A 13,039-nucleotide genomic window follows, 5' to 3' on the forward strand; every position below is an offset into this window, starting at 1 on the left:
TTGTGGTGGCACAAGATGTGAGTTAATATATTAAATGTATCTAATAGCACCAAATATTGTTGTGTAGAGTAACTTTCCATCCAAGGTGGGAAGAAACCCAGGAGCTTCCCATCCATCCTTCTCTCTTAATAGCTAAAGGAATTTAGGAGTCTCTCTGTCTCCCTCCTTTGCCAGTCAGGGCTGAGAAAGCCATTGGACCTTTTTTCGTTCATCTCATTCACCCTCCCACCATCTCTCACCTTCTCATCCGAAGGCCAAAAGGGGCCAGATGCCTTTTTTTTCTTTTACCCTCTCATGCAGTGATGGCGAGTTGAGGGGACTCCACTCTTCCTCTCCTTCCCGTTCAAGAAGGCACCTCCCTTCCTTCCCTCCCAGCTTCAGGTGCTGCCACTCTGCTCTGTAGGACAGCATAGGCAAAGAACAGAAGAGGAGCCAGCAAGAGGAGGATACAATTGCAGGAGGAAGGAGGGCAGGCAACTGTAGATTACTCAACAGCAGCCACTATAGTGACCTCTAATGGCTGATGGAGCAATTTGTTCTAAGAAATGCTGAAGCCACAAGCCTGAAGCTCCCTTCAACAGCATGTTTGCCTGTATGGCTCAGAGCTCTCCTGCTTCCAAGCAGACAAGGATATATTTTTTTTAAGCTAACTTAAGTATCACAGCTCTATATTTCTGAAAATCCTGTTAGCATGAATGCGAAAGGAATGACCTAGCAAACTAAATTTTATATCTGGAGCTTGTTAAATTAGTACAGTACTATAGTATACTAGAATATATTCTTTCCATATTGCACATTGAATTAGCAAGTCAATTCCTGCTATTAATGTGCCGGAAATACCACAGTACGGTTTACGTTGATATGTGTATTATTTGGTTGAATTTTCTGTAGCTCTGTGTCCTCATTTTGTAATAGGGAGTGAAAGTTCATTTCTGATGAAAAAGAAATCCATCTCCATTGCAGTTACTGATCTGTACAACGATACACCCTTACAAAGAGATTCTCCTACTTTGCAAAGGCATTCCAATTCTCTGGTAAGATAAGTAATTTATTTACTATAAACCTCCCTAAATCCATTATTTATGTTGCCTGATGGAAAACTATTAATGATAAAATATCAAGAAATGACTGGTGGTCACCAATACACCATTTAGTACCTTATAAAATATTCCATAACTGTGTGATGACTGTGTGCCCATCTAAATAGAGTGTTGCCATAGATAGCATTTTATTTCAGCAAGTGTTTATGAACTGCCTATGGCAAACAGTACAAATAGCCATTCTGATCTAATAAGAACTATTTAAAATTCAGATAATATTTTTAAACTGTCATTCTTATGTTGCTGAAGAAAAATAGCCTGTAAATTTCATTATACTTGAAATCTATTCTTGTTTTGTATTGCAAGTCAGTAATTCTTAAACAGCAAGTTATTTTTTTTGTTAGATTTCAAAGTTAAAATTTTCATCTTTTTGAGTTACTGTGTGGATGACTTGCAGATTGCTATAAAAAGAAAGTTAATCAAATGCATACATTTTTAGAGAGATAAAAATATTCACAGCTGTTGTTTTTTGTTGTGTTTTGGGATTTACCAGGGACCTGGTTCAGATCATGAACCATTAGTGAAGCAAAGAAGAAGATTATTGTCTTCAGATGAATCTCACAGTAAGTCAGGTGTAAAAATACGTAAGATTTTTCCAGTTTTTTAACATTTTTTGTGGATAACTGTAATCAGTAATCCATTGAAGTAAACTGTCTAAGCAACATTGGCACTGTTATATTCAAGTTTGAAAAATTAGGGGTAAGTTTTCCAAAAATGTTGTTTAGAAAAATTACTCCTAATACTTTAAACTTTAATAAAACAGTACAAATGTTGCTTATACAGTAAAGCACTTTTCTCTTCAGCTTTACAAAGAATTTCTGTAAGATTATGCATAACAATGTACATTCACGACTGCCCTAAGAAGCATTTTTAAAGCCATTTGTATTATGCAGAACACAAGTATCCCTCTCCCCCCTATAGAACCCTATAGGAATTTGAATTGCAGCTTCTTAACAGAAGTCCTCATTGTCTCCCATTTCAGCCAATATCTAAACAGCCATTGCCTTCATTGGGTACAGAGTTAGAGCACTAATTCTGTGAATTACAATTCACAGATCAATGAAATCGTGTTATTAAATTGTTGTATGTTTTACCTGTGAAAATGAATGCTTATGTTTTTGTTTTAATAGAAGGGATCTCAAAATTCCAATCGCATTTAAGACGATCAGACAGTTTGTCTTCATTGGTCTCTGAGAGAGAATATATTAAGTCATTAGATCTTTCATCAAATGAGCTGGAGAATATAGATGCCATCAGTCAGAACTGCTGCTTAACTGGTCACTTGGAACGTCTTGAGAAATTGGAGCTGCACCAAAATGCACTCACAAGCATTCCAGAACAACTGTGTGAAGTAATTTTATGTCATTTTACATAATGCAAGAAAATTATTAGTTCTTTTTAAGATGAAACACCAGATTGTCATCATTGTGCCTACATGTGTACATTAGCTTCCCTAATTTGCATGTGTAAAATTTTCATGCACTAACTGAATGTGCTATTAACCAGTTAATTGTGCAGACATGCTCAGGTAGTTTCTGTCGGATACTTACTGCAGAGGGTCAGATTGGGAAGTATACTTTACAGATAGTTTACATGATTGCATTATGTAAATGGAAATCAGAACTGCATATGCTACTTATATGCTAAAGCAGTGGTCATCAGCCAGTCGATTGCAATCGACTGGTCGATCGTAGAGGATCTCCCAGGTGATTGCGATCTCTGGCGGCACAGCAGGGCTGCCGCTAAGACAGGTTCCCTGCCTAGCCCGGCCTCAAGAGAGTGGGGGCAGGGATCTCCCTCAGCACTGCCCCTGCACTGGCCGGGAATGGGGGGTTGTGGCCAATGGAAGATGTGGGGGCGGTGCTTGCAGAGAGGGGCAGCGCGTGGAGCCACATGCCGCCCACCCACACCCCCGCAAGGGCACGTTGCTCCCTTCTGGGAGCAGCCTGGGGTCAGGGTAGGCAGGGAATCTGCCTTAGCTACAGCCACACTACACCGCCAACTGGGAGCCGCCAGAAGTAAGTGATTCCTAGCGGGAGGCTGCACCCCAGCCCTGAGCCTCCTCTCGGAACCAGCACGTCATACCACTCCACACCCCAACACTCTGCCCCAGCCCTGACCCCCCCTCCCAGAGCTAGCACCCTGTACCCCCTCCTGCCCCCTGTACCTCTTGCCCCAGGTTCATCACCAAACCCCCTCCCACACTGCAAACCCACCAGCCTAGAGCCTGCACCCCCTCCCGAACCCCAACCCTCTACCCCAGCCTGGTGAAAGTGAGTGAGAGTGGGGGACAGCGAGTGACGGAGAAAGGGAGGGATGGAGTGAGTGGAGTGGGGCTTTGGAGAAGGAGTGGGGCCTCAGGGAAGGGGCAGGGTAGATCCTGGGTTGCCTTTAAATTCAAAAAGTGATCTTGGGAGTAAAAAGGTTGGACAACATTGTGCTAAAGGGTTTGTGTAATTATACTAGTTAGTTTTATTACAGCATGCATGCACATCCTCTTTATTTTACTGATATATTATATAATAATTGTAATAATTACCATTTTCTCTCATTTTTACTTGATAGGATAAATAAAATAAATATGAAGTAATTGCCTAAAATATTAATTTAGTTTAAAAATTAGAAATTTGTATCTGTATGTTGTACTTTTTAAAAAGAAATTCCCCTTTTTCTTCAGACTTTGAAATGTTTGACTTACTTGGATTTGCACAGTAACCGGTTTGCATCTTTTCCTACTTATTTACTGAAAATGAATTTTATTGCAAACCTTGATATCTCTCGGAATGACATTGGCCCTTCCTTAGCTTTGGATCCACATACCAAATGCCCAACTCTGAAGCAGCTTAATCTATCATACAATCAACTGTCATGCACTCCTAAATTTCTTGCGGATGTTGCAGAAAACCTAGAACAGCTAATGCTAGAAGGGTAAGAATAGTGCCAGTTTATCTGATTACTGTTTAACAAAAATAGCAGGAAATAATCAGTTTTTCATCCAGAATAATGAGTGTCATTGAATGTAAATTATTTTCTGATAAAAAATGTGATATAGTAATTAATTAAATTCACAAAAGCAAGGAGATGCAGAATCCAGGTTTCCATTCCTTTTCTTCATTTTTATTATTTTTCATTAGATGAGTTCATGTTTCTAATATCACCATTGTAGAGAGGTTTTTGCTGTTCCTCTCATTCACATATCTCTAACATCTTAGTTTATATTTCACACTGAAAATCTTTAACTTTCTCTGTTTCCCTTGTTGTTTTTTCTAGAATACATGCATTGTAATATCATATATTAATCTTAGAATTATCTCCTTGTCTGTCCATGTCCTGTAGAAGTTGGTTACCTATTTCTTTTAAATTTACAGATGCTCTTTAGGTTGCAATCCTGCAAATACATATGAAGTCAGTGGAACTGCTCACATAGGGTATGTCTACACTGCAATTAGACACCCGCAGCTGGCCCGTGCCAGCTGTCTTGGGCTCACAGGGCTCAAGTTAAAGGGCAGCCTGAATGTCTGTACTGCAGTTAAACAGCCACTTGGCCTGAGCCCTGTGAGCCTGAGTCAGTTGACACGGGCAAGCTGTGGGTTTTTAATTGTGGTGTAGACATACCCTTACATAAAGTTAATCACATGTGCTTGAAGGATTGGACCTTGATGTGTAATCAGAAAATGACACTTTATTGCACATGCTAACATTTGAATTATAAAGTGAATAAATACATACAATGAAGTATTCACATTGTCATATGCATTGGTATTGTGGATAAATATCAATCCTGATCCATCAGTCCTTACTCGGGTAATACTATTTTCAGTTTCTGCTCGCATAAGTAAAGACAGCAAAATCAGGTCCATACTATTTTTTTTTATTTATTTTAAAGTTAAAGCAAGTAGTTTTGTATAACACTTCTAATATTTGTTTTCCTTTACCTTAGAAACAAAATTGCAGGTATATGTTCACCCATATGCTTGAAGGAACTGAAAGTTTTAAACATTAGTAAGAACAATATTTCATCCCTGGCTGTTGATTTTCTCAAGGAGTGCACAAAATTGGAGATGTTTAGTGCCAGGATGAATTTACTTGGTAAGTATTCTAGGAGTTCCTAAAAAAAGAATGAGAGGTTTAGATGATACGTGGTGTAGTCCAGATAGGGACAAGGCAAAGCAGAACAGTTAATGGAAAGACTACTTGAAAAACAGCAAGGTGTAATATACAGTATTAGCCTCCTAAACATTTATCAACAGTTACTACACTATATCCATTAGCCACAGTTTACCACAACAATTATCATATATACAATACTATTTCCCTATGCTTGCCATAGGAAATAATTGTTGCTGAGGAACTGTGGTGTGGTAATTGTTGATAAATAGTAACTTGAACTTGATTCTTTTCTCATGCCAGTTTTACACTAGTATAACTCCATTTATTTAAATTTACACTGATTTAAGTGAGATTAGTGAGCCTTTTGAGTGTCTGCATAGATTTCTCCTGGTACTGTCATCTGACTAAGCAATACAGAGTACGATTCAATGGCTTAAAACATTTTATACAAAAAAATAACAACTAATTTGAGAAACTGTAATAAATGAATCACTTGCCCTAATGAATTTATAAAAGTTCTTAAATTATTATTAGAATTTCTTACAATATCTATCCAGCATATAGAATTTTTTATTTTGTACATGGTTATAATCTAGTTTCTCAGTCTTTCAGAAGGTAGCTGTTATGTAAATGAAGATTTTAAGCAATCTTTTATTTACATATGGTATTTTACTATATTTGTTTAAAGGGTAATTGTTGGAATGACAAGCATATATAGTATTAGTAACACAGCAAAATGTAAATAAGAATATTTCAATGTTGGATAATATCATATTATTATCACAGTGTCTAATAAAAGTTTAAAAATGTAGAAATATTTGGAGAAAACAGGAATTTTAATTCTCCTCTAAACTCTTCAAATTGAGAGCTCAGTTTTCAAATGGGAGTTCCTGAAAAAGAAAATCCAGTCCTGTCTTTGGAGCTCAAATCAACACTTGGATGATTAAAATGGTTATTTACTCTTGTAAGTGCCAATGTGAGCGCCAAAAAATAGAAACAGATACCAGTGTTTTGGAAACTAGCCTCACAATCGATCTCTAATTTTAGAAAATGACAGCTTTATAAACTAAGGTAAAAAGTGCTGAAAAATGATGTCTAAAGGAAATAATTCAGTTTCTTTTCTATTTTAGATACCATACCTAACTTGCCATCTAGCATAACAAATTTAAAATTATCTCAAAATCATTTCGTCAGTATTCCAGAAGCGATTCTTCTTCTTCCACAGTAAGTTATTTCACTTGTTAAGGCCAATGTTGTGTCCTCTGTGAAGGAAAACCTAGTGGAATGGCCATTATTAAGCAGAAAAGACAGCGTGTTTCTACTCAACGTTTTCAGCAAATCATCCTAAAAAGTCTAAATCTAAAATATGGTGACCATCTACTCAAGCTAGACTAGGTCACTTTTTCTTCAATAACTGCAGAAAGCCTGAATCCCCTAGATAGTTCCAAACTATGAACCTCTCTTTTTTTTTTAAACTAAAAGATGTTTTTAGGAATGCTGAAGCTGCCCATTTTTGCCTCCAGAGTTAGAACCAATTTGTTTTTTCTGGTGCAAAGAAGGTAAAAAGGATACTGGCAATTTATCTTTTCATTAAGTCTTGGAACTTCATCATTTTACACAAGGTAACTGAGTCCAGTGGCTCCCTTCCCAAATGTCTTCTCAAAGAATAGCAACAAAGAATCCTGTGGCACCTTATAGACTAACAGACGTTTTGCAGCATGAGCTTTCGTGGGTGAATACCCACTTCTTCGGATGCAAGAAGAAGTGGGTATTCACCCACGAAAGCTCATGCTGCAAAACGTCTGTTAGTCTATAAGGTGCCACAGGATTCTTTGTTGCTTTTACAGATCCAGACTAACACGGCTACCCCTCTGATACTTCTCAAAGAATAACACTGCATATGCCCCCTAAGTTGAATTGGGTTAGAGCTGCGTTTGTCACAAATTATCCTGTTCCGTCAAAGCATTATTCATGTGAAAACTAGCCCTATTAAGTTTGCTACAGCAATGTTAAATTTTAGAACATTGTGCCAAGTGCATTATTTTGGCCATCCTTTAATTGTAACCACATTAATACTAGGGATGGAATGAATACTCAGTCCAGACCCACAAGGCTGTTTTTTAATATGTTAACTATTTTTTAAATGGCCTAGCAACACCTCCCACACTCAATGTTATTCATGCACTTGCTCCTTTCCATTGCCACTCCCATTCCTTTCTACCACCTTTCCAAGCTCCAGAGAAGTTTAGTCGTCCACTTCCTCTTCCTATCCTCCCAGCCTCAGCACTATTCTCCAACCCACTTTTTCAAGTCACTTCTTAGGCACCAGTATCGCTCCTCAATTCATCCCTCATGTGGCAGCTCCCTCTTACCACTTCTCCTGGTTCTGGCACTGCAGCTCCACCCCCATCTCCTATGTAGCCAATATCTCTGTGGCCCCCTCCTGTTACTCCTTCCAGTGTCCACTACTGGTTACATATTGACTAAAGCTACTTCTATAGAAGTATCTAGCAGGTAAATACCTTGCAATGTCAGCTACAAAAGTGCCATGCGAACTCCTGTTCTCACTTTCAGGTGACACTGTAAATAAAAAGTTGGCAGCATTATCCCCCATAAATGTAAGCAAACTTGTTTTGTCTTAGCAATTGGCTGAACAAGAAGTAGGATTGAGTGGACTTGTAGGCTCTAAAGTTTTACATTGTTTTGTTTTTGAGTGCAGATATGTAACCAAAAAAACCCCTACATTTGTAAATTGCACTTTCACGATAGAGATCACCTCATACAAGTACTGCAGTGCAAATTGAAAAATACTATTTTTTGTTTATCACTTTTACAGTGCAAATATTTGTAATAAAAAATAATATAAAGTGAGCACTGTCCACTTTGTATTCTGTGTTGTAATTTAAATCAATATATTTGAAAATGTAACAAAACATCCAAAAATGTAATACATTTCAACTGGTATTCATCACAGTGATTTAAAACTGTGATTAATCATGATTAATTTTTTGAGTTAATCATTGGAGTTAACTGTGATTAATCGACAGCCCTAAAACTTAATTTACTTATTGAAGGAGATGCAGCTCTCAAGCTTTGTGTCTCCCAGCCCAGACAAGTCCGATAAGAGGTCCAGGAATTTTTCACAGTTCATACTTCACATTGAAATAAACACAGCTGCATTTGTTCCATAGATTGCACATAGAAATAAACGTGTATAATGGAGATAGCTCAGTGGTTTGAGTATTGGCCTGCTAAACCCAGGGTTGTGAGTTCAATCCTTGAGGGAGCCGTTTAGGGATCTGGGGCAAAAATCTATCTGGGGTTTGGTCCTGCTTTGAGCAGGGGGTTGGACTAGATGACCTCCTGAGGTCCCTTCCAACCCTGATATTCTACAATTCATGTGTTTCTTCAACATGTAGTCTTCAGTATATACATGCAAGAACGTTTAGGGAAACACTTAGTGCCTTTTTATTTGAATCTTATAAAACACATTAAAATAAGTACATTCTTCTGATATTATATTGAAATGAATGCTCTAAGCGTGTTTATTTTAGTAAAGATGCCATTACTGTGAAGTCACTAGTACCTGGCACCATTGTCCAAATTCTGCTCTGATATATGGGTAAAAAACTGGAATAACTATTGATTTTATTTGAGTTACCCCATATTTACCCAGGTGTGACTAAAAGCATAATTTAGATTTGGTCTTTTATTAATCTGGACGGTACCATGCACACTCATCATACTGTATGAATAAAAACAATTATATTATCCCATATTGATGTAACTGTGCATGCATGTATGTATTTGAAAGTGCCACTTTTGGTTCAGTCACTGAAATAAGTATATTCATTACATTATGAGTGTTCATTTCCAGGATATATAATTTCATATGTAAATAAATACATTAACAGTATGCTTTATTGAATCAGTCATAGTTCTCTGGTTTTCTTTTCCTTTCCCCCCCAATATATCCACATCCTATTTGCAATATCGTCTCAGATAATTACTGTTGCTTTCTAACCTTACTTCCTTTAAGAACATTGTTGAGGTTGGCCTAATATCGTCAGTAATTTTCTATCTTCCTATCTAAATTTCCAACAGAAATTCTTATTCTAATATCTTCCCCTTTTGTTTATAACAGAATAACATAGTTATAGCTAGTCTCAATTTTATTTATTTTCTCTGCTAATTTTTCCCCTTATTTTCTTAGTTTGCGATCAGTAGATTTAAGCAACAATAAAATCATAAACCTGCCTGGACCTATGCACTGGAAATCCTTAAACTTAAGGGAGCTCTTGTTTAACTACAATCAGATAAACATTTTGGACTTGAATGAAAAAGCATATGCATGGTCTAGGCTAGAAAAGCTACACCTGTCCCATAACAAGTTAAAGGAGGTAAAGTATGAATTTTTAGATACTTAAAAACATCAAACCACTTTTCCTATTTATATATGGTCTTTAGAATGATCACTTGGTTTTCAGATTAACCCTAAATTAAATTTGGTCCTTCTTGCGCTACTTTTTATGAATGAAGACCCTAGTAGTAAAATAGCATGTAATTAGAACTGTGTATTGCCTTTGAAAAGAATATGACTATCTTTCCTAAAGCTCTTTCTGTCTTTAATGTATGGTAAGAACAGTATTTGTCATCTTCTTTGTAAAAGGGATATAAAATTAGTTCGTTAAGAGTTACTTTCTTGTCCAATCAAGATATTAGGCATGTATAGTTTAGATGATGATAATAACTGGAAGGAAAGAATTGGAATTGTGTTTGGTCTTATTAAATATTTGCTTAAGATACGCATCCTCATATATAGACAAATAAACGTTCACTTTTAATAAATGTTCAAATGTTTATTAACTTTTCTCTATCCAGATTCCTCCTCAGATTGGCTTCCTTGAAAACTTGACATCTCTGGATGTAAGTTATAATCCTGGCTTGAGATCCTTTCCAGATGAAATGGGAAAGTTGTCCAAAGTCTGGGATCTTCCTTTGGATGGGCTTCATCTTAATTTAGATTTCAAACATGTTGGATGCAAAGCCAGAGACATTATAAGGTTTGTTATCCTATTGTTGTTGTCTGTTTTTCATGGCTTTGTGGAATACACAGTGTATGGTATGGTAACAATATGCCCCTTTTAAAGGTATCAACTGATTTCCCACATGATCTTTGACTTAGTTATGATTCTGGTGAACCTTTGTTCCTCAAGAAAAATGTGGTTTGTAGTCATATGAAAATGTAATATCACTTTGAGTTGATGATACCTCTAGAAAAGCATATGACTCTTATGCAAACAAAGGTATTTAATGGTTGCTTAGTACATCTTTAATATGTTACAATATGTCACTCATAGAAAGTTTTGCAGTAGTTGTTCAAAACACACAAGATATTTAGTCTGTGTTAAACATTTAAAAAAATACAAAATGAACACACATTGTGAAAAAGATTAAATGCAATATTAAATAATTTATGTAAATAATTTTGAAAAGGGGTTGGAATGATCTTGGTTTGCTAGTTCGAGACTTCTTTTGGTATGTGTCTTTATTATACACTTCTTATCAACTATTTTTCATGCCAGGTTTCTTCAGCAGCGGCTAAAGAAGGCTGTCCCTTATAACAGAATGAAACTCATGATTGTGGGAAATACTGGCAGTGGTAAAACTTCACTGTTACAACAACTTATGAAATGCAAGCGATCAGATTTGGGGACGCAGAATCCTACAATAGGCATAGATGTAAAGGACTGGTCAGTTCCAGTGAAAGGCAAAGTGAAGAAAGATTTGATATTAAATGTCTGGGATTTTGCAGGTATTCTGTTCACAAACATATTAATTGATTGCCCTGATTAACTCATATATACAATGCTTGTTCCTAGAAACAGTCTGTAAAATCTCAAACCACATCCAGCAGAATCTTGCTAATTCATACTCAGGATCAAGGAACTCATTGTGAGTTACTGAATTTTGCAAATTAGTGATTAATTGAACAAATACATAAAATAAAAGACCCAAGGATACCTCATCATTAAATGTACTCTGATCACTTATTTTGATAATAGTGGTTTAGTATTAATCATGATAATGTGACTACAGAATAGCTGAGTATTGCAATTTGCTGTAGAATCATAAAAATGTAGGACTGACAGGGACATGAAGAGATCATCTAATCCATCCCCCTGCACTGAGGCAAAATTTAAGTTAAATTATAGTTAAGGTTACAGACCATAACAGTTGTATAAGGGCTCCCTCTGGTGTACTTCATCAGAATTCAGTTTGGGTACACTGAAAGGAATACATATACAGGCAAAGTGCACACTAACCACCCTAATTTATCTGTCTTTAAGTATTTCCAATATGCCTATCACATTTGTATGTTAGAACCAAATACAATTATGGAAGAGTATGAGTGAGTAGAAAAACTGTGGTGAAAACCTGATTCCATTGAAACTCAGTGGGAGTTTTGCCATTGACTTCAGGGGAGCCAGGATTTCATCCCTGTATGTGTTTTTGGTTTTCGTTTGTTCTTTCACTTATAGTTATAGTCCACCCCCTCCTTCCAGGTTTCAATACGTTTGTATTTTTAGGGATTTTTTTCCCCTAAAAGAGGTCAGTGTCCCCAGGAAGAGCCTTTATCAAAAGATCTGTGTCTCATTTAGATCTGAACACAGTCTTGCTTGGGCTCAGTCTGATCTTGCCTATTTAAGTTCCACAGCCAGTGTCAAACAGCTACGAATGTTCTACCTCTGGTGTCAGCTGTCTAAACCCGGGTCTCTCTAGATGCATTGTTCCTGTACAGCTTAGCTATTTAGGAAGTTTGTGGAGGAAGAAGCAGCCTCTAAAGTTGCTAGATCCCAGTTCATCATAAGTCTGATCCAAAGCCCATTAATGTCAATGGAAAGTGTTGCAGAGAAGTGAAATGAGACTGTCAGGATTTTTGTGAGAACTAGTTAGGTTTGCAGATTAGTGGACTGAGGAGAAGTGAGGTTCTGCTGTGTTTCTTTCACCTGAAGTGAAATGAGGAAAGTAGTATGAAATATTTGATTTCTTTATCCATTAGGACAAGAGGAGTTCTACAGCACTCATCCACATTTTATGACTCAGAGAGCCTTGTATCTTGCTGTTTATGATCTCAGCAAAGGACAAGCAGAAGTGGATGCTATGAAGCCATGGCTGTTTAATATCAAGGTAATAGAAGTGTTTTTATAATATAGATTTTTAAATTCCAAGTGACTCTATTAAAGTATCAAAGAGAATTCACTTGAAACTTTTTGTATGGGCTGCTGAGCTGGTACAAACATTAAGATTAGTAAGTTTCTGGAATGTGTATTATTGATTATGAAAATGTCTTCATAATTTTTGCAGACATGAAGAAGTGCAGTTTTCAGTTCAGATTTGTGCAGTAGGGTATGCATAATGAGAATTTGGCAAGTTATGATGTTATTTTGCATAGACAAACAAAACAGTGTAAGGGGGACTGTTAAATAGTGTATAGAGAGTTCTGAACATTGGCCCTGGTTCACTTTTCTCACTGCTATAAACGCCAATGAAGTCAGTTGAGTTACACTGGTTTACACACAGCTGCCATGGTGGGGAACAGCTCTAGCCCCTGCTGCTAACAGCTACTGCGGCGAGCTGAAGCCAAAGAAGTGACGGAGGTCCATTAAAGTCACAGAATCCATGACCTCCATGATCTTATCATATCCTTAACTATCAACTTGAGTATTACACCCTCACTCTTTTCAATCTAACTGTACCAGAGGTAGATCAATACAAAGATACTAGGTTTTTTCACTCTTTTCTCATAACTGTTACCTGCTGTTTTC

General features: G+C 36.9%; 1 protein-coding gene across 2 annotated transcripts in view; it reads left to right on the forward strand.

Moving 5' to 3' along the window:
- Positions 1-13,039, forward strand: part of LRRK2 (leucine rich repeat kinase 2) — a 105,947-nt gene that overhangs the window by 56,736 nt on the left and 36,172 nt on the right. For both annotated transcript variants that reach the window (XM_039516218.1, XM_039516211.1), the window contains 10 exons: positions 916-1,034; positions 1,594-1,663; positions 2,231-2,451; positions 3,778-4,028; positions 5,041-5,189; positions 6,341-6,434; positions 9,424-9,610; positions 10,092-10,273; positions 10,796-11,025; positions 12,274-12,401. In XM_039516218.1, the coding sequence (XP_039372152.1) occupies positions 916-1,034; positions 1,594-1,663; positions 2,231-2,451; positions 3,778-4,028; positions 5,041-5,189; positions 6,341-6,434; positions 9,424-9,610; positions 10,092-10,273; positions 10,796-11,025; positions 12,274-12,401 (1,631 nt within the window). The remainder of the gene's footprint in view (positions 1-915; positions 1,035-1,593; positions 1,664-2,230; positions 2,452-3,777; positions 4,029-5,040; positions 5,190-6,340; positions 6,435-9,423; positions 9,611-10,091; positions 10,274-10,795; positions 11,026-12,273; positions 12,402-13,039) is intronic.

This window comes from Mauremys reevesii, linkage group 1 (genome assembly GCF_016161935.1).
Source record: "Mauremys reevesii isolate NIE-2019 linkage group 1, ASM1616193v1, whole genome shotgun sequence".
NCBI classification, from domain to species: Eukaryota; Metazoa; Chordata; order Testudines; family Geoemydidae; genus Mauremys; species Mauremys reevesii.